The sequence below is a fragment of the Odocoileus virginianus genome, chromosome 9, assembly GCF_023699985.2.
Source record: "Odocoileus virginianus isolate 20LAN1187 ecotype Illinois chromosome 9, Ovbor_1.2, whole genome shotgun sequence".
Lineage (NCBI taxonomy): Eukaryota > Metazoa > Chordata > Mammalia > Artiodactyla > Cervidae > Odocoileus > Odocoileus virginianus.
Window position 1 is genome coordinate 73,423,313 of NC_069682.1, and position 20,758 is coordinate 73,444,070.

Sequence of the window (20,758 nt, forward strand, 5' to 3'; positions counted from 1 at the left end):
GGGAGCAAAACCCACAGCACTACCCCCGCCTGCCTTCCAGTATGCTGGAAGTATACAGCATGTGTGTATGTATACGTACATGCCTGTGTACACAGCATAGCTGTAGTAGTGGTAGGCCGTGGTACTACATGCCCCGTGCGTACCAGCTCTGGTTTATCGAAAGCACTGGTCTCAGGACTTCCCTGCGGGTCCAGTGGCTAAGACTCCGCTCCCAATGCAGGGAGCCTGGGTTCCATACCCATCAGGGAACTGGATGCCACATGCCACAGCTAAGACCCACTGCAGCCAAAAAAATATTTTTTTGAAAACTCATCTAACGTTTACAAAATGTATTCTGAAACTACCATCTTAGGTAAAACGCTACATCAGAGAGATTCGCTGTCCATGGGGGACAGCAGAAGAACTAAACACAGAGGGAGGTTTGGTGAGGCCGCTGGAAGGAAAAGCATCTCTTCGTCACCCTTTCCGGTCACAGCTCTGACCCCGCCCCATCGGTCACATGACCATGGCCATGTCCGTCCAGCTGGAAAATAAAGCTGGTGCTTCCTCTGCAATATTGCTTTAGGGGCTCACAGGAAGCAGGCGGTGGGGGTGGGGGGGTTGGGGACGTGCCTGGCACGTGGGTGTGCCCGAGACTATGGTAAGGCCCCAGTATTGCCCTTCTCCGACCCCAGCAGGCTGGTCCCCTAAATCTAGAATAGTTACAGGGCCAGGAACCTGGCGCAGAAAGGCGCCAGGAACCTGGAACCAAAAAGGTGGAGGAGTCCCGTCTCGGTTTTTCAAGTGAACCAAACACAACGAACCAGCCAGCCACACGTGTTAGACGAAAGTAAATGAGGGTGACTGTCCAAATTCTGAAAAAGGAACATCCTACACGCAGGTGACATCTCAGCAACTGAACAGACGACGTGGCTGTACAAACACTGTGCTGAGTGAGCTGGTGCTCGTGGGGCACGCGGTCACTACAGCTTGGCAACCCCGGCTCTGCCCCCGGGGCTGGTGCCGCCGACGGTGAGGACAGCCACGCGCGAGGCTGTGGTCACGTTCCGAGGAGCATCTTGCGAACGCAGCCCCCCATCACCCCCCTTTGTATTTCTCCGAGATGAAGCCTGCCTGCCCCTGGCTCACACGCCCGCAGAAGCCGCCGCCTGCCACACGCACCTTTTCCCGAAAGCTCTTGTTTCTGGCCGCACCAGCCAGGCGGGCGCTGGCCGCTCTGCACGCCCGGGGGGGTCCGTCCAGCTGGAGCAGCGCCCAGGCCCTCAGTGTCTGCGGCAGGGGCTGGAGCTGGCCCAGCCGCTTCCCCTGCAGCTTCCTGACTGTCCTGGCTTGGGGCCCACACTGCAGCTCCTCCAAGAGCGTTACTGGAAGAGACAGAAGAGACGCCCAGGTCCCCTCTGACTGTGGTTGAGCCGGGCGGCCGCAGGCTGATCATCAGCCGTGGAGGAGCAAATCCCAGGACGCATTGGTGTGCTCACCGAGGCCCCGCCCACAGGGGCCTCCTGGAATCTCCAGGAAGGCGTTCTAGCTAGGGGTCAGATACACCCTGAAGATGAAGCGACGCCAGCCCCACTTCAGGGACTCGGGCCAGCCCAGCGCACACTCCTGTCCACTTCCGACCTCGGCCCTGTGCTTTGTACAACCTCCTGCCCTTGGCGCTCATTTCTACGTGGGCTGAACAGGGAATCTAATTAACCCAGTTCTCAAAAGAACAGCTGGAGGGGAAAGGGATCCTGAAAAACCAGCTTCGCAGAGCCGAGACAGAGAGCTCCGTGAAGGGCTGGCCCCTGTCGTTACCATGTTGCCTGCGGTGCCCGCCGCCCCAGCCCCTACCTTCTTTGGTGAGCTGGGCAAAGTGCTTCTCCAGGTCAGAGACGCTCTGCCTCCGCAGGTAGCTGTGAAACTGGAACCAGGTGACGGTCTGTTCCTCGGGGAGCCCGGCTCCAGGCAGCAGCCCGCTGCAGCTGACCACCTGCTCCAGGAGCCTGCGACAGGCTGGTGACACACAGGGTTAGTGGGAAAGACGCCCCAGGGCCCCGGCCGGTTCAGTCTGGAGGCTCCGTGACGGCCTGGATGGGATCCCTGACGCACCCCCCATTCCCACGAGGGGGACACCCCCAGCTGAGGCCCCCGAGCCTGAGCTAGGGGTCCCGCAGGGCATCCATGCACCCTGGGCCCCACCAGCCCCTTGGTCTGAGTCCCAGAGGCAGGCAGGTGGTTAGAACCACGTAGGGTCCAGAGCCACTGCCTGGCATGTGCCTGCCACCCTTCTGTGGACAACACAGAAGGATGCTCCAGCTCTGTGTCTCGGGGAAGAGTCCAGCCAAGACGCACGATGCTGCTGTTGGGCAGACAGGGTCCTGCCTACCGTCCCCAGGGGCCCTTCTCTAAGGTTCTGGTGGAAGCTATGCAATCAGCCGGTCCCCAGAAGCTGCAGCAGCCCACAGATGCAGGCCACTCCTGGGGCTCACGGACTCTGCCCTCCTCCCCCCGGGAAGAGGAGATGCTCTGTGGTCAGGTGAGCGACACCTCCCTTCGATGCCACGTGGGCAACTGCAGCAGGGGCGGGACGGCAGGGGCAGAAGGGAGGCCTGCGGTGGTGACGCTCCAGGCCCTGGGAGCGCCACACAGGGTTTCCCGCGGGGCGTGGGGAGGGCTGGGGGAGGGGAGGGGCTACCTATCTCGAGCTGTCCCGGGTATTTCCCTCTGACTCTGTGCAGGAACGTCTTCTTGAGCTGGTCCAGCAGCATCATCCCCGGGCAGGACAGGGCGGCGCCGGGCCCCATGCAGCCTCTCCAGAGCTTCAGGCAGCCCTTCCTCCGTGTGGCCTGCGGGAAGACTAAAAGGCCGGGCTCAGAAAGCTGCCCGGCGTGCGGGAAGGGCAAGCAACCAGGAGGCCTGGGGGGTTCCTGCCCTTGGGACCCGAGGGCTTGGGGAGGGGGGCACGGCCTGGCCTAAGGCAGGCGCCTTCCCCACGGGCATCACCTGCAGAGACGAGCAGCTTCGGCCATGAGCCTCATCTGGTCACCGCCCGCCGGCCCCACGACACCCCCGGGCTGCTGTTCCCAGTCTCCCCTAACAGACAAGGGTGGGTCCCAGGGGGGGTGGGGTCCCAGCCCCTGTTGGGCAGCATGCTGTGTGTGTGTGCCTTGAATGTGTCCTGGGGATTCCTTCATTGACACCTACCCGGGGGCCTCCCCATTATACAGATGGGGAAGCTGAGGCTCAGAGCAGCGACTCGTTTGTCCAGGGTCACCCAGCTGACCGAGGCTAGCTGGCCTCCCTTCCCACCCCCATGGTGTGTGTCTGGTCCCAGCCTAGCCACTCCCCCACTCGCGTCCCCTGGGTGCCATTGAACGTCGAGTGTCGGGAAGGGAGAGGAGCCCCACCAACCACGGACTTTCATCCTCATCACTTCCTGCCATTCACACAGCCGGACGGCAGGTACTTACTCTCCTCAATGGACATCGCTTTGCTGACCTTCTCAAAGTCAAGCACGGACAGCGTCTCCAGAACCTGCTTCTGCTGTGCAGCTTCTTCCAGAAGGCACTCCTGGACCATCCTCGACAGATTAGGGGAGCCCAGTTTCTGGGAAGCAGGCCACAATGCTCCAGTTAGCCCAGAACGTGCCCTCTGAGGTCAGCTACCATGCCCGTGGCCCGCACCCGCCCCTTCCCCGTCCCTCCTGTCCCCATGCAGCGCCCTGGCATCTGGGGATTCCTCCTCGCCAGAGCAGCTGGGAGGACAGGGTGCAGGCTGGAGCTGCCGGGAGCCTGCCAGAGCGTGAAGCCAACCAGGACAGGCAAGCAGAGCCAAGAGAGCGTGAGACCCAGTCGTGATGTCTGCAGCCCTGGATCCGGCCGGACCTGAAGCCCACCTCTGGGCCTTCCAGGTCTGTGAACCAAAACATTTCATTCTGAACCAGTTTGGACTGGAGCTCCAGCATCTGCCACCTACCAAGTCACCACCGCCGCCTTTGGTTTACGGCCTGGGCTGCCTGAGGACCACACGGCTATTTGCCGCTCCCCCCACCTCGAAGCTTCCAGCCCAGCCTCCCCAGGTCGTCACCCACCTGCAGCAGCGCTTTGCAGACCTGGAGGTGAACTGTGAGCAGCACGTCCAGCTCTGGGGAGCCAGCCGTGAGCTCCCGGGACGACGCTTTCAGCGATGGTGGTGGAGGTGGACTCTTGTCCTTTCTGAGTGGAAGTGAGAACTGGGTGACTGGTCTGTCAGCATTCAGCTGCCTCCAAAGACAGGGGAAACCCTCCCTCCCTGGAGAGCTCTGACCAGGGGGGCCGGCTCCGGGTCCCAGGGAGATGGAGCTAAACTGGGGAGAGAACTAAGAAATGGAGACGCGGCAAATGGGAGCAACAACTCACACGATGCGGGGGCTGGGAAGGCTGCCCCCACCCCCCGCCCACCTTCCAGGGCGTGCGATTGGCAGCAGAAGCCTGAGGGTCAAACGAATCCTTAGCTCAGGGCCTCCCGGAGCCTCAGTTTACTCATCTGGAAAGTGGGGGCAGGAACCCCAAGCCCGGACCACGGGGGGTTTGAGTCAGACACCAGCGCACCCGGCACCGTGTCAGCTCCATGGCAGGGGCTGAGCCCGGGCCCTGAGGGGGTGGACGTGACACGGGGGTGCTGGGTGGAGATGCCACCCGCTCCCCGTGGGGTCCGGAGAGGCGGGGAGAAATGTAACGCATTCGTGTACTCCTGTGCCGCTGAGCGGTGGGTGCCCGGCGTGCTCATGGGGCGGGGCTGCTGCTTCCAGACTGCTCCGCAGAGGTCTCAGGTTCTACTGCGTGTGCTGGTGTCATTTTTTAGGATTTAGAAAGAAAGCCCACTGCTCAGGGCAAAGCTCGGGCCAGCTGAGGTGTCCTTGTTTGCTCTGTTGGTCACGTGCCGGGCACATGGGCCGGGACGATAGTAATAAAGGAAACAGATGCGGAGTGGGCGCGGTGGGAGTCACCGATGGGGCGGGGGCCGGCAGGCCGCTGGGCCCGAGGCTGGACTCCAGGTCAGTGCTGGGAGGGGCGCACTCACCGCAGGCCCTGGGCTTCCCCAAACAGGGCCAACTCGTGGGGGGCGATGTGGGCGTTGAGGAAGGAGAAGCTCTCCAGGATGCACTCCATCAGGCTCTCGGCGGATGCATGCTCCCGGCGAGCTCGGCGGGGCTGCGGGCAGACGGATGGACCGACGGCCAGGCTTCAGGGGCGCCGGGCCGGGGGGCATGTCCCCAGGGCCCTCCCCAAGGGGCCCTGCCACCTGGGGTGTGGGGCCTGACGCAGACCATTCGGGTTTCCAAGAAAAACCAGAAACCTCGACGTTGTGGGGAGCTGCCCAGTTTTTAAATCCCGACAACTAATTGCAAATTATTTTTTAAAGACGGCATGGCTCAGGCCAGACAACCGAGGCCAAAGGCCGCCAGGTGAGCCTCTGGATTCCAGGTGTCTCCTCTCCCAGGAGAGCGTGGTGGAAGGGGAAGAGTCTGGAGGCAGCCCCTGGCAGGGAGCTGGGAGGGTCAAGTCCTCGAAGCCTCCCGGGGGCCGGCCCCCGGTGGCTGAGCCCACAGAGTGCAGGGGGCTGACTCAGACCCCGAGAGTCAGAACTGGGCTCCTGAGGTTGATCCCAAGGAGGAAATCTTGAGTAACAAGACAAGAATAAGGCTACCTGCAGATGTTTCCTTGCTCGATGGGGAAAAAAAATGTTTTCATTTGTATATATGCATGGGCGCACACACACACACACATGGCCCCCATTATTCACAGTAATTATGGTGCATAAAGTCACTGTGACCCCTGGGATTTGAAACTGAACCAGTCTTTGCTCCCACGGGAAATGCAGAGGCCATGAGCCTCGGGTCAATGTTTTTTATCCGCCCATCAACACAGAGCCTTGTTTTACGCGTCTGTGCGTGTGTGTGCTCAGTCGTGTTTGATTCTTTGTAACCCCAAGAGCTCTAGCCTGCCAGATTGCTCTGACCATGGAATTTTCCAGGCAAGAATACTGAAGTGGGCTGCCATTTCCTTCTCCAGGGAATCTTCCTGACCCAGGGATGGAACGTGCATCTCTTGTGTCTCCTGTACTGGCAGGCAGATTCTTTCCCACTGTGCCACCTGGGACGCCTGTGTCTGCTTGAAGGCATCTCGTTTAATATAGACATATCACTGACTCATCAACACTGAATTCAAGGTCAAGGCTGAACAAGGCTTATCCAACACACAGATTTCCTCCACAAGATGCATCAGGAACACTGGGCAGCATCTCAGCCCAGCCCTTGGGGGCTGTTTCCAACAGCAGAGTCACCAAAAATAAGTGTTGGGTTGGCCAAAAGTTCATTTAAGTTTTTCCCCATCATCCCAGGCTCCCTGTCCCACTGCCAGTCACGGCACCACGGGCATGCAGGGTGTGTCCCCGAAAAGAGCACACATACCTTCAGCCGGTCCCTGAAGGCGAGGACCTGGTACTCCAGCTCCCGGAGCTGCGGCGGCGCGGGGTCCATGGGCCTCAGTAGGTCCAGGACCTCCTGCAGAGGCCTCTCGAGGGGCAGCCCAGGCCCACCCGCCGTGTCCTCGGGGTCTCCTTCGTCAGGGCCCTCCTGGCTCCCCGGGAGCCCGTGGTTGTGGAAGGGGGAGCCCCGTGACAGGTCGGGGGTTCCCACCCCCAAGTCTCTCCAGCCCGGCTGCTCCACGAACGAGCCCTGCGCCAAGCGCAGCATGTCCGGCAGGAGGCCCAGGGGCGGGGGGTCCTCTTGGGCCTCCTCTTCAATGGAGGAGTTGGGGCCCATGGCCGCGGGCAGGACGCCCACGTCCAAGGTGGATGCTGACATGCTGGGCTCCGTGTCTCGGGGGTCCTCGGAGCTGGAGGAGTCCATCTCGGGCAGCTCCTGACTGCGGCTCCTCAGGCCAGGGCTCTGAAGGTCGCCATCGGACAGGCAGCTGAGGACCGAGGGGGCCCTTGGCCTGTTCAGCAGCAAGGCCTGCTGTGCCCGCGGCTGCAGGACAGACTGGAGATAGACAGACAGACAGGCCGGCCTCAGCAGCTGCCCTGGGGATCAGAGTGAGACCCCCGAGGGCGTCCCCCCAGATGTCTGCTCTGTGGACCCACAGCCTCGGGATGACGGGGGTCCCCCAAGGTGCCTGGCACCCGGAAGCGCCAGTGAGAGCCTGGCACCTCTCGTACCCCGCTCACTCGCTCCTTGCCAGCCCCAGCCCCCGAATCAGCCGCCGCGAACCCTCACCACGCCTCCCTGAGGGTGGCGCTCTTCTGCCCTCAGAGAAGCGAGGTACACGCAAGGAAGGATGGACGTGCGAGCGTTTTAATCCAGGCCAGCTGACACGAACTCTGACCCCCTCTGCTGCGCCCTTTCCCTCATCAACCAGACCAACGGCTGACGTTCCTACAGCGCCACCTGCTACTGTCAGGCGTTCTAGTAAGCACTCCTCATTGACAGAGTCATTTATTTAACCCTCACAAAGCCCCATCAGGGCAGTGCTGTTAGTTTCATTTCTCCGATACAGAAATGGAAGTCCAGAGAGGTTGAGTGACTTGCTCAAGGTCACACAGCAGATGAAAGGCATAGATAGAATCTGGAGCCCAGGCCATCTGGCTTCAGAGTCCTTGCTCTTGACTAGATGATTTTGTGACCAAAATATGCTGGGACCATCCTGGCCAGACAACCAAGTCTCCTCTGAATGCACAAGCTGCCTGGCTCATCTAAAGCTGCCTTCCCCACCTGAGGTCCAGAGGAGGGCGGCAGGGTGGTCCCGCTCCGCACCAGCCTCCCTCTGGGCTTGACAGAAAGTCCTTGTTTTTGTCCCGCATCCCTGGACCCTCCCTGGGGCATCTACACACAGCGGGTGATCCGTGTACCAGGTTCTCTACTGCCCGCTTGTTGGTAACAGCAAAAACTGAACCTCAGTATATTGTTAAGTAAAGTGTGGTTTTTAGCCAAATGTGGGATGCTGCACGGTGCCAACACGTCAGAGAAGGTCTCCAGGGCATCACCAGGGCAAAGGCTGCCGAGGGACACAGGCTAGAGAGGATGCATCTGCTCCCAGATGGCCCGGAGCCTCTCTGGAGGACCATGGAGGAAGGTGAGAAGAGTGGGGCGCTAAGGAGGGGACCCAGGCTCCTGGAGGTCACAGGAAAGAGGTGTCTCACTGCACACGAAGTCCAGCTATTACCTACTGGAAACACGTTCCAAAGTGCAAAACAAACCGGAGGCCAAGGCCGTGGCCGGGGTGGTAGAACCATCTGGAGAACCCCACCCCAGTCAAGCCCAGAACCGAGTCCAGAGGCCACAGAACAGAGGGCAGGCAGTGAAAAAGAAAAGGTACCCCAAAACACCTCCAAGCAAGGGAGGCTGAACCCAAAGCTTGCTGCCCCGGAGGTGCACACGCTGGCCACGTGCTGACCCCTGGGGAGTCACCCCCTCCCCCACCACATCCCCGCCCAGTGAGGCTCACTCACCAGGTAGTATCTCTCCCGGAAGCTGGGGGTGTTTGGGGGTGTCCAGTTGTACAAGGAGCCCCTCCTGCTGCCTATGGAGAACTTGCCCGGGGCGCTGGGTGACACCAGGAAGCTCTCGGTATCCAGTGGGCTGGAGGGGAGCAGAGGCCAGGCTGTCATCGATGGCCGGAGGCCACTGGACCACAGACAGGACCAGGGGACTAGAGACAGAGGCTTGAGGCGGGGACAGGCACAGTGGAGGGACCCCAGGTCCCCGTTCTGAAGCCTCCTGGAAACGTCTCAGATATCCACTGCCCCGAGGGTCCTTAGCCAGATGGGGAGGGGCACCGATCGGCCCCTTTGATTGGAGGCCCTTCGAGAAGCTCAGCAGAGCAGAGGCAGACACTCAGAGTTGCCGTCTTCTGGGTAAACCACGTCACAGCCACCCGCAGGTTCCCCCCAGGTCAGGGGGCTCCCGTCACAGTCCCGGGGGGGCGCTGCAGACCCGCAGGGGAAGCACCGGAAGTGACGCTCCAGCCAGGCCCTTGCCTGTCCTTGGAGCAGCCAGGGCTGGGTCGGACCTCCCTGCCTCCTGGACATTTGCACGCTGTCTGCAGCGTCTGCATGCTGGCCCAGCTCACAGCGTCTGGAGCCCAGCCCAGCCACAAGGGCCTGCGGCCCAGGGGCCCTGCCTGGATGCCCCCCTGCCTGCCCAGGGCAGCTGCAGGCCAGTGGGACACCCAGGTCCTTGGGCCTACCCGACCTGGGGCTGCAGGGCGCTGCAGGGTCACCCCCTGACCTGACTGCTTGAGCGGTGTGCTCACCCCCACTAGACAAACGAAGGAAGAAGCGGGGGGTTTTACCCATCCACGTCCACCCAGCTCACCCCCAGGGAGAAAGGACAGACGGGCCCCAACTGGTCAGAACGGGCACCAGAGTAGGGGAAGTGTGTGTCTGCCCCGTTGCTCCTGCAGCACCTGCCCTGGGGAATCAGAAGGGAGTTTCCTCAAAACACAAGGTTTCATTTGGGGGAAATAAAAGATCTCTGCTACCAAAAACCAAAACCTGTGGGAACCACCAGGATGGGGTGTTCAGTGGAAAGCCCCACCCTAGGCAGGGGTGGTTCCCAGGGGACTGCAGAGTGACCGCTCAGCCCTGGGCCTGGTGGGCGCCGGGGTCAGCAGGTAAGGAGATGGTGGGTGTAGAAAGGCGGAGGTGGGTTTCTCCTGGGAATCCAGCCCAGGGGGCTGCCATAAAGGGTCCTGGCTGCCCCAGTCTTTTAACAGCCACTAATTCAAAAGTGAGGGGAGAAAAAGAGAATTTAAACTCGTGGGGGGCAGGGGGCAGGCCGCAGCATGGACAGGGCTGCATAAAGTGGTCTGGGCCCCTGCGTGTCTTGGGGGGCAGCCAGGGGCCGGGCTGCCCAGGGTGGATGCTGGGGTGAGGTCAGGCCACCAGGGGGAGCCCGAGAGGCCTCTCCGCGGTCCTCTGCGGGGGGGGGGGGGGGGGGCAGTGTTTGGGGCAGACCCTCTGCCCCCACCCCCTCCTCCCCACCCCACTCCACCCACCCCCCCAGGAGGGGCAGCGGGGAAGCGGCCGCCCGCACTCACTTCCACAGCACCTCCAGCTGCAGCTTGATGGTGCCCAGCTCTGTGATGTCCACCACGATGACCTGCGGCCGGGTGGTGAAGAAGTCGGTGATGTCGCAGGTCACCGCGCCCACAGCCAGCGAGCTCAGGCCGCGCAGCTCCGTCACCTGGGGGAGGGCGGAGTGGTGGGTGAGGGCGCCCGCCACCCCCCCCCCCCCCCCCCCGCCAGCCCCTGCCCCGGGCCCCACCCACCTTGATCTCGAAGTTCTCGTGCAGGGTAGGAATGAAGGCCTTCTCCTCCTCGTCCCAGGTCTGGCTGTCGTCAGACTCGATGCGGCCCCGCAGCTTCCATCGCTGGCGGCCCAGACGCAGGAGCACCTGTGCGCCAGGCCCAAGACAGAAGCGGTCAGCCGCGCCCCTTGCCACCGCCTGGGGGCCCTCCCTGCCAATTGGCGGGGGTGGGGGGGAGGGACAGGAACCCAGCGGAGACCCTGGTTCCCAGAAATCCCCACTCCCGAAGGCCTGGCGGGGAGCCCTGAGGGCCGATCCCAGAGGGTGGGCGTACCTCATACTGGTCTCCAGGACAAAGACGTGCGTAGCCCACCAAGCCTGCAACACAGAGACGGGCTCACCTCTCCGCTGTCCACTGTCCCTACCCCGTGGGTCACAGGCCCTCAGGGGGGAGCCCCCCGCCACAAGTGGGGTCATCAGCTTCAGGGGGGCGGGCAGTGAGCTCAGCCATCACGATGACAAGGGGCAGACCTGGGCCCTCACTTTCAACTCAGAGAGCGGATAGGACTTGCCCGAGGTCACAAGTCACAGGAATGGAAACCCTGGGATTCTGACCATCACCCCCCCATCCTCAGCACAGGGTCCCGGAGAAGGTTGGAGGCTCCACCCAGCTGCCCCCCCCCCCCCCCGCCTCCGCCCCAAGCCCTGTCCTGTTACCTTTCATCCTGACGTGGAACTCGCCCAGGTGAACCTCCAGGGCCCCCTCGATGAGCCACATGTCCTGCCAGAGAAGGTGGCTCACTGCCTGCCCCGGGATGGACCACGGGGGACGCACGGACCCTGCCAGACAGAGACCACCACCACCCCCCACCCCCGGGGGCAGAGAGAGGCTGCCTCAGGGCCCAGGGAGCCCCCAGACCGGCCCTCCGCCACCCACCTCGGTGCACTCCTGCAGGCTGCGGCCCAGCTCCTGCAGGCTCTCTCGGGAGGCGCGGCTGGGCGGGCACCGGGAGAAGGCCCGCTGCATGTTGGAGGCGCCGTCGCGCAGGCGGCACTGGATGCAGTAGCCCTCGTAGAGCTCGTCCACCTGCGGGGCGCACGAATCCGGGAACTGTCTCCCCGACTCCATCACCTCGGGAGGCCACACCCCCAAGTCGTGCTGGCCCCGCCCCTGGCGAAAGTGCGCCCTGGAGGCAGTGACCACGTGGGTCCCATCCACTCCGCATCGCCAGCACCCGGCAGCGCCTGGCGCACAGGTCGGGTACGATAAAACTAGTGAGCTGGATGCGTGGATGCGGTTTTCTTTGGTCAAACAGGGAAGGTGGGTGTGTGATGTTCCGTACACCCGCGGGGCTCCCGGGGAGCAGAGCGAGTTCATGGAGGGGTTTGCCCATATAAAGCTTGAGGGCCTTGCCCTGTGACCTTAAGCGCGTTCGTGTCCCCCCCTGTGACCTTGAGCGCGTTCGTGTCCCTCTCTGGGCCCCAGCCCCATCCGTACAGTCGGGTGGTTGGACTCAACACTCCCAGGCCTCTAACCCCACGCCCCTGACCCCCACCTCTGGGCTCAGTCCCCGCGGTCCCTGCACTGCCTTGGCTTTCTGCAGCCACCTGGCGCCCAGAGAGCCTTCCTCCACTGACCCCGCAGAGGTCCCCCCTCAAGCCGAGAGGCGCCCCCGAAACCAGGCTGACCTTGCTGATGTGAAACTCCATCTTCCGAATGTGCCTCTCCACTGAGCGCGTTTGCTTCTCCCAGAAGAAGAGAAGATGCTTTAAAAGGAGCCTGGGCCTCGCCCAACCCCAAGCCCCTGCCACCCTCCTGCAGGTCCTGACACAGAGCTGGGCTTGAAGTCAGGCCAGCCCCTCACCCTCCGTGAGGAAGGCTCATCGCCGAGCCTCAGTTTCCCCATCTGTCAAGTGGGGAGGAAACCCAAGTATTCCTCTCACAGGATGGCCAGGAGGACGGAAGGCCCGCAGAGACATTATTCCCATCCAGCCAGGCCCAACTGCGGCCCGCCTTGCTTACCCCATGCGGACAGAAGTTTCCCTCACCTTGTCCAGGTCGTAATAGAAAGCCTGTGGGCGGGGGGAGAGGTGTCAGGGCTCCGGCGTTCCTCTGAGACCCGTGAGCCTCCATCCCAGGGGCAGCCAAGCTCAGAGGACAAAAAGCCAGCGGCCACTCGGTCCTCTGAGGCCTGCAGTCAGCAAGCTGCGGTCCAGGCCAGGCAGGAAGAAGGAGCGAATGCATGGGCTTTGGGGGAGGCAGCTGAAGGCCTGACCCCATGTGCCAGCTGTGTGTCACAGACAAGCTTCTCTACTCTCTGAGCCTCCATCTCCTTTTGAAAGAGGAGACGCCATCGCATCTACCCCACAGCGCTGCTATGAAAAGGACAGTGCAAACTCAACGAGAGGGGAACCACTGTGATTTGATTATTTAAGGGGCGACTTCAACCACGATCAGAGACTGGGGAGAGGCAGCCAGCAGCAGCCAGGAGTTCAGATGGAAGGAAACTGCAAATCCAGACTGGGCCATCCCTGCCAAGGGCCATGGTGTAACCAGTGAAAAGAATCTATTGTCAGGGCGAGGGAGTCTTTGTGCAAAGGGCCAGAGAGTAAATATTGCGGGTATTGCTGGCCACATGGTTTCTGCCTTTGGAGTGTGAAAAGCAGCCACAAACAGTGTGCCCACGATGGGTGTGCCTGTGTTCACGTAAAATTTATTTCCAAAACAGGCCCTGCTTTGCCCGCGTGGGTTAGGGTCACTGTATCTGAGCCTGGATGAATTTCCACCAACGCAAAGAAGTAAGACAGGGGAGAGTCTGCAAGTTGTGACTTCATCAGAGCCCTCTATATACCCACAGTCTTCGTACTTACAGTAAGGGGACGAGGGAGGAAAATATGGAAAGATAAATACTAGATGATCCTCAAGGGTTAAACAGGACGGGACAGAGAAGATCGGGGAGGAGGGTCGGTCAAGCAAGAGGGAAAAGATGGATTAACCACCGCCCAAAGGGGGCATGTTTTCCTAGGTATGCATCTATGTGACATCGTATGTGTGGGATTATGAAATGAAAACCCTATGTAAGAAATTAAGAAATGGGGAAGTTCCCAAGGCTTTGGAAAGAAGAGGCACTGTACAGCAATTCCTCGGAGACTGGGAACCGGGCCCCACGTGCTTCGTCCCTCGGGGTGGCCCCTTCATGGCCTCCGTGTACCCACCTATGAAATGGGAGCAGCTAAAACCTACGGACCTCCACACAAGCCTCGCCTTCCTTAGAGTTACTTCTAGAAGGGAGAGACAGAGGCAGCTGAACCAGCCGCAGCCGTGGGAGAGGGAGGTGCGGCAAGCGCTCGGAAGGCCGGGACCTGGGGTGGGGTCTTGGCACCACTTCCTTCTGCCTCTGCACTGACCCACCCGCCCCACCCAAGGCAAGGCGTGATGGAGCCCGCCCGCCTCCCCATCCCCCAGCGGCCGGCCCCTGGTGAGGTGGAGCGGCCCTGCATCTCCTACTCTGTTGACCCTCAAAGTCTTCTCTGCTGGGGCCAGGATACAGAGGTGGGGGACACAACTTGATAGACTCATCCCCACCCCGCCACCACACTTGCAATCCCTCCATCAAGCTGGCGGCTGTTCTGTGGTTTGGTGCTTTGCAGGAGTAACGCTAGAATAAGCCAGAGAAAGTCACAGGCAGTAAGGCCTCCTGGTCTCTGCTTGCAGAAGTTTACTCCTGTCGAGGACAGAGGGGTCTCCTGTCCTTGATAAGCAGCCAGATAAGAGACGAGGGGGCCAAGAGGGGCTCCCCAAGACCAGAAAGAACCTGAGCGCTGGAGAGACGCAGGGCCCCCCGCAGGGGGTCCTGGACATGCCAGCAGATAAATGACAAGACAGCCAGTTACATTTAAATTTCCAATGAACGATGGATAAAATTTCTTTTTTAGTGTAACTATGTCCTGAAGATGGCAGGGGACATACTTACACTGAAAAATGATTTGTTATTTATTTGAAAATCAAGTTTAACTGCACATTGTATTTTTTGGGTTTGTTTTTTGGTATTGGGCTTTTCTGGAGTTTGTTTTGTTTTTTTGTTTTCTAAATCCAGCTCTGCTAAGGGCATGGTAAAAGCCCAGAGCAGGTGAATCTTGGGCTGAACAAGCCGCGGGGCAGCCTCAGAGGCGCCCCGCCGGGGGCAAGCCTGCAGAGCCACGGGACGTTGCGGGAACTCACGGAGCTGATGCAGGACGGCATCGGGGCCTCTGCCACACACCCTGGACTCGATGCCTGATCCAGTTCCCTGCCATCACCTGAGCCACCCTGCCTGCCGGGGACTGTGATGGCCAAGACCTACAGAACAGGGCCAGGTAATGCATCCATCCTCCTGTGCACCCATCTACCTCTGAGCTGCTTCTAGAACTAAAGGGGGGCTGGAGGTGACCCTAAGGTGTGAACTGCTGCAGTGTGAGGAGTGGGGGTGTCAGGGGGGAGCTTCCCACCAGCCTGTGTGGTTTAAGCCAGCAGGGTCCAAGGGAGGTTCATTCATTAAAAATAAAGTCCACTCTGTCGGCCTCTGCGTTCCCGAGGCAGGTTCACACCCACGAGGCAGGCCAGGGGGTGCAGCAGGGGCTGTTTCGCACCGGGCCGCTCGGCTGGGAAGGGCTGGGGAGGGGTCTCACCAGCCTGGAATTCCTGCGGGTGTCCTTGTGGCGTCCTGTCAGGAAATCCAGCTCAGCCTGCTGGGCGCACAGATGCTCCCTGCGGGGAGGACGAGGGAGAGGAGCTTGGGAAGGAGAAGAGGAAGGAAAGAAATGGGCGGGGGCGCGGTGTTCCAGGGAGGAGGCAGCCAAGGCCACCGGCCTGGGGAGAAGCAGGGTGCTCAGCGGGTTCAAGGGTCAAGGGCAGAGCTGGCCCCCAGCTGAGAGCCCGGCCCCCACCCACTCTGCTTCTGCATCCCACACAGTGTGTGCCTGGCACGGTGCCGAGTGGGAACTCCCCAAACAGCCCTGCCGACAGGAGGGAGCTGCTGCTATTGCACCCATTTTAGAGATGGGCAAACTGACTCTGAAGCCACCCAGTACAGGGTCCACAAGGCACGGAGGAGTCTGAACCCAGGTCTGAAACCAGGCGATGGCTTCCAGAGGCCAAGATCCTCCCCCAGCCATGGGAGCTGTGGGGGGGGTGGGCACGCCTCCCTCACAGACAAGGGGGGGCTGTCCTGCTGTCTGGACGGCCGGGACCAGAAAGGGGCTTAACGAACCCCTATTCTGGAAAACACAGAAAAAGCCATGGGCCTGAGGGGACTTTTCACATTGTATTTTGCAGCCAAAGACACTCTTGAGAGTCCCTTGGATTGCAAGGAGATCCAACCAGTCCATCCTAAAGGAAATCAATCCTGAACATTCATTGGAAGGACTGATGCTGAAACTGAAGCTCCAATACTTTGGCCACCTGATGTGGAGAACTGGCTCATTTGAAAAGACCCTGATGCTGGGAAAGACTGAAGGCGGGAGGCGACGGGGACGACAGAGGATGAGATGGTTGGATGGCATCACCAACTTAATGGACATGAGTTTGGGTGGACTCCAGGAGCTGGTGATGGACAGGGAGGCCTGGTGTGCTGTGGTTCATGGGGTCGCAAAGAGTCAGACACGACTGAGCAGCTGAACTGAACTCTGCGGCTGGCACTTGATGAGCCTCCATTAAAAAGATGGGGAATAAGTGAGTGACTCCTCCTGTCCCGGCCTCTGCTCAGTCAATCAGTCGTTCTCTCCTTCACTCAAGCCCAGCCACCCTGGGCTGCGGCTCCTCTGCAAGCTCCTACCGCAGGGCCTTTGCACATGCTTGCCCTCTGCCCAGGATGCTTGTCCCCCAGAGGCCAGCACCACGGCTGCTGCTCAGAAATGGCCAGGATGTCCCCAGGGCGGCCTCCGGACCCCCCTGTGTGACAGGCCCTCCAGGTGCGGCCTCTCCACCACCTCTGCTTGTCACTGCCCTCTGGGCACGTGGAAGTTATGGTGTTGACCCCATTACCCCTCTATGGCCATCCCCCCTGCCCTCCGTGGGCGTTCTCCATGAGAACGGGGCGCCCCAGCCGTTATTCCCTCATCCCAGCACCGACGGAAGGGGCCGAGCAGGTGGCCGCACCCGGACATGCTTGTTGACTAAACGAATAACCAGGAGCTCGTTCTGTGGTCGCACACAGACAAGACCCACCCCCGATGCCCAGGGAGAGGCAGAGAGGAGCGAGCGGACGAGGCCGAAGGATGCGACAGGCGGCATGCGACCTCCTTACTTGAGCCCCCTCTTCAGCGCTTCGAAGATCTTCTTCACTTGCTGGGGCTTGGGGTCCGAGCAGACGCACCCCTTCCGCAGCGTGCCGTACGTCTTGGAGGATTTCACGGGCATCCGGGACCTCACTGAGTTCCTGTGGACGGACTTTCTGTGAGAAGGGATGGGGGGATCAGGGTGGGGGTCTGGGCACTGCCCTTCTCGGGGACAGGCCCTTCGGAACAGTGGCCAGAGCCCCAGGCGGTCAGGAGACCTAGCTGAGTCCCGCTTCACTGCCCCCAAGCTGCATGGTCTCAAGAAGGCTGCCACGGCTCCCTGGGTCTCAGCTTCCTCATCTGCAAAATGAGCGCTTGAATTCGAAGATGAAAAGAACAGTAACACTAACCTGATGTGAGAAATTAGCTTAGAGTGAGCAATACAATCAAGTGGCCTGAATGCCAATGCTGTCTGTCTGTCTGCGCTCTTGAGCAAGCTCTGTGCAGGCGAAGCAACACGAAGGCCAAGCCATGGTCCGGTGGCGTTTCCAGGCTGGGAGCCTGTTGGCTTTGGCGGCCCAGCATCCATCCCCCGTCCCTCTGTTAACAGCGCCTCAGTTCTCTGGGGCATCTCCCCAGCCCTGCTCTTTATTCACGTAGTGTGGCGAGAGGTAGACTGACAAATCGCTGCATGCACGCACACGCACGCACGCACACACATGCACGCACATGCACGCGCACACACGGACACGCGCGCACGCACGCGCACGCACACACATACATCCATAGGCGTTCTGAGCAAACTCCTGTCCGAAGCCTCGGTTAGTCAACACATTCCACTCCCCTGAAAGAGAACTTCTCCCCGCTTCCTCGTCTTTCTCGGTCCACTGAGCACGAAGCTCCAGCCACGAGCCCTGGGACCCGCTCAGGGGACAGCTGAGCAGCAAGAGGGCAGGAACAGGCCGCCCGTGGAGCAGACCATCCACTGCCTCTACGCTCTTCTGAGAAAGAGGGAGGAGTAACTGGTCTCATCTAAAACTCTATGTTTTTGGAGGTTTCTCTGTCAAAGCAACTTCACTTCTACACTACTACACTACCCGAGCCTCAGTTTTTTTTCATCTGTAAAATGGGAAATACAGCAGAACCTGAATCAGAGGGTAATGCTAAGAATTCTCCCAGGTACCAAGTCAAAGGTTTGACAGAGTGGGGTCACTTAGTAGGTGCTTAATAAATGTCCATTACTGTTAAAGTAATCGTATCCTATCTGTATCCTTCCCTGTAACACAGCCTGGAAGACAGTAGGTGCTCAGTAAATACTGAGCTAAACTGAACAAGGGAAACGCCACATGTCGAGGGCGATCCTGGGGCTCTTGGCTGGACCTTGAAGGAAGAGCAGGAACAAAGGTACCCGCTCCCCAAAGAAGGGTGAGCGGACAGACTGACCAAGGGTGGAGAGGAGGAGCCGGTGGAGTCGTGTGTGATGGGGCAATGGACCTCCAGGGCAAGGCTTGACTGAAGCAGAGGCGGAAGGTGCTGGACACAGAGGCCCTGCCTGCCTTGGGGACCCCAGGATGGGTGTGAGGAGAAGAGCGTCAGGTCCTAGCCAAGTTCCCGCTTCAAAGACGGTAACAGTGGCAACTGAGAGTTCCACGGAGCGGAGGAACGAAACCCCAGCCGCAGCTACTGGGCCGCTGAGCCAACCAACACCATCCCCGCAGCGGCCCAGGGAGCCGAGTGATAAGACGCAGCAAAAGACATCCGCTGAGTGTCCGCTGTCGCTGGGCACTTGCTAAAGGCTTTGTATAAATATCGACTTGCAAAACCACCCTAAGAGGCAGGTATTAACCCCTGCCAGACAGGGAGACTGAGGCTCAGGTGGGTGACTTGCCCCAGACCACATCCCCCCAGAGGTGGGACCTCAACCCACGTGTACGCAGGTCCTCAGCCTGGGATCTCAACCACCCAGCTGGGGGCAGGATGCAGGACTCCCTCAGGTTCCCAGAACCACGTGGAGGGTTTGTGAGACTCGGATTTGCTCTCCCGCGACCACCACCCTGCCCTGAAGGTTCTGCTCTGACAGGTCTGGATGGAGCCTAGGGCTCCCCGTTTCTAACATGTTCCCAAGTGCTAACCAGCGTGCTGGTCCACCACCAGAGAACCACTTTCTCAGGAGTCCTCCCTTTCTGCTTTGCTCGGAGCCCTCCTCCTGAGAGAAACCCAGCTTCAGCTCTCCCTGGACACCCTTCCCAGTCGGATGCCTTTTCAGGGTTTCACAGCCAGGGCACAAGCTCATTCATTCATTCAGACACTCTGAATGAATGAAAGAGTGGGGCTTTCTCTGAGCCAGGCACCTCGATGGGAGCCAAGGGGCCAGAGTCCTAACCTTGGAGGTTCAAGGTCTGCAGGGAAGGGGGTGAGGGCTTGGGGTCTGGAGAGCAGTCAGGAGGCCAGCAGGACAGAGCTCAAGCTCCTTCACCAGGCCTGGGAGCAGGCCGCTGGGCCATCGATGAGCCTTGGTCCCCACGAGGCCTGACAGGGGGCTGGGCTGCCCTTCCAGTCTAGTCAAGATGCTGCACGTTCCATGGACGGTCACAGAGCCCTGCTGTTGACTCAAGGGTGCTGTCCCGCCCCCCTGCCCTGAGCCCCGTGCTTCCCCAGCATGGATGCCACATCACAAACCAGCGTGCCAGAGACACAGATCCAAGCCTTGCCCAGGCATGCTGAGAACTCCGTCCCAAGGATGCTGTGGGAAAGAAGGATCTGGAACCCCGCCCTGGAAACCTCGGGGCCTCACCAAGCCAGAAACTCATATCATCTCTTGGGACACAGCTCCTGGTCAGCTGCCCAAGTTCAAATCCTAACCACAGAGATCACGGGTACTTAATCTGCTGGAGCCTCAGTTTTCTCATCTGTAAAACAGGGATAATGAGAGGGCACGTCCGGCAGCGTTGTCATGAGATAGTCATTCACTCAGGAAATATTTACTGAGTTCCTGTTACGCACCAGATGCCATTCCAGGAGCCAGGACTAGAACAGTGATCGGAACACTGACAAGACCTCCACCCCATGAGCGGCCCTGCCAGCAGGGGGGAGGTCATGGGAGGCAGCAGCAAGCACAGAGTCTGGAGCCAGGGACACCATCTGGCTCCCCCGGTTTTAAGCTGTGTGACCTTGGGTCAGTTCTTGGATCTCTCTATACATCAGTTTTCTCATCTGTAAAATGAGCACTAGAGGAAAGGTTGCTGTGAGAGTTTATAAATGTAGAGATTCAGGCAATTCCCAGGAAAGAGTAAGTGCTATATAGATGCTGAAGTTAATAATGGGGACTTTTTAGAGTACATATATCATTTATATCATACAGCAACTATTTGTTGTTGTTTAGTCGCTAAGTCATGTCTGACTCTTTTGCCTCCAGGCTCCTCTGTCCCTGGGATTTCCCAGGCAAGAATTACTGGAGTGGGTTGCCATTTCCTTCTCCAGGGAATCTTCCTCACCCAGGGATGGAACCTGCGTCTCCTGCACTGGCAGGGGATTCTTTACCACTGAACCACCTGGAAAGCCCACAACTGTACTCTAGTTCAAAAGTTATAATCAGATAGTGCCTAGCACCCAGAAAAGACAAAGGCTGGATAAGAATTTCAATTGAGTGAACAGGGAAGGCTCCTCCACTCAGGCTGTGCTTGACCAGGTAGCGTGCATGGAGCCCTGACACAGAGCCTGTCACATCAGCAGCGCTCACCCCTGCACCTGCTGCCGCTGTTATTCACATGCTGTATGTCAAGTGACGCTTTGCACAGCCCAGGAGGGGGCTCCGTGCCTCGCTCTCCCACCCTCCCGGATGCCACGTCACCCACCTCTTAGCACACAGCCTCCGCAAAGTTGCCATCTCCAGGCCGGCAGGGACAGGCAGGACTGTAGCCTCGAGAGAAGCAGGTTTCAGACAGGCTAGGGCCCCTGGCAGGCGGGCGGGCGGGCAGGCAGGTGCAGTGGGCAAGCTGCCGGGAGGTGGGGCTGCAGGAGCCCCGCTCGCCTGCCAGCTCCGGGGGCCCACGGTCCCCGGCGGGTGCGCACCCTCAGCTGGGCCCCGCTTGCTTCTACCTGGAGGCTTCCTTGCCCTCGGTCTGCGGCTGTGCCTGAAAGCATGGGCTCTCGGGGAGACTCTGCGCCTGGTGTGCCCGTCTGAGGCCCCACCAAGCAGGTGTGGCAGCCACTTGGAGCCGGCGTGGTGGCCT

The 20,758-nt window shown here is 60.1% G+C and overlaps 1 protein-coding gene and 1 long non-coding RNA gene across 5 annotated transcripts in view; one reads left to right on the forward strand and one right to left on the reverse strand.

The window, feature by feature from the left end:
- Positions 1–20,758, reverse strand: part of RIPOR3 (RIPOR family member 3) — a 73,121-nt gene that overhangs the window by 3,467 nt on the left and 48,896 nt on the right. For 3 of the 4 annotated variants that reach the window (XM_070472750.1, XM_070472751.1, XM_070472753.1), the window contains exons 3-19: positions 16,556–16,702; positions 14,940–15,018; positions 12,321–12,344; positions 11,961–12,014; positions 11,209–11,358; positions 10,989–11,052; positions 10,606–10,649; positions 10,293–10,418; positions 10,062–10,207; positions 8,473–8,602; positions 6,434–7,006; positions 5,044–5,174; positions 4,073–4,196; positions 3,453–3,588; positions 2,678–2,839; positions 1,834–1,995; positions 1,162–1,364 (exon numbers count right to left, since the gene is read on the reverse strand). In XM_070472750.1, coding sequence (XP_070328851.1) covers positions 1,162–1,364; positions 1,834–1,995; positions 2,678–2,839; positions 3,453–3,588; positions 4,073–4,196; positions 5,044–5,174; positions 6,434–7,006; positions 8,473–8,602; positions 10,062–10,207; positions 10,293–10,418; positions 10,606–10,649; positions 10,989–11,052; positions 11,209–11,358; positions 11,961–12,014; positions 12,321–12,344; positions 14,940–15,018; positions 16,556–16,702 — 2,455 coding nt within the window. The remainder of the gene's footprint in view (positions 1–1,161; positions 1,365–1,833; positions 1,996–2,677; positions 2,840–3,452; positions 3,589–4,072; positions 4,197–5,043; positions 5,175–6,433; positions 7,007–8,472; positions 8,603–10,061; positions 10,208–10,292; positions 10,419–10,605; positions 10,650–10,988; positions 11,053–11,208; positions 11,359–11,960; positions 12,015–12,320; positions 12,345–14,939; positions 15,019–16,555; positions 16,703–20,758) is intronic. The other variant, XM_070472752.1, reaches the window with a different exon arrangement.
- On the forward strand, positions 1,991–4,949 carry LOC139036799 (uncharacterized). The gene is made up of 2 exons (XR_011489663.1): positions 1,991–2,518; positions 2,721–4,949. It is a non-coding gene; the product is annotated as an uncharacterized lncRNA (long non-coding RNA).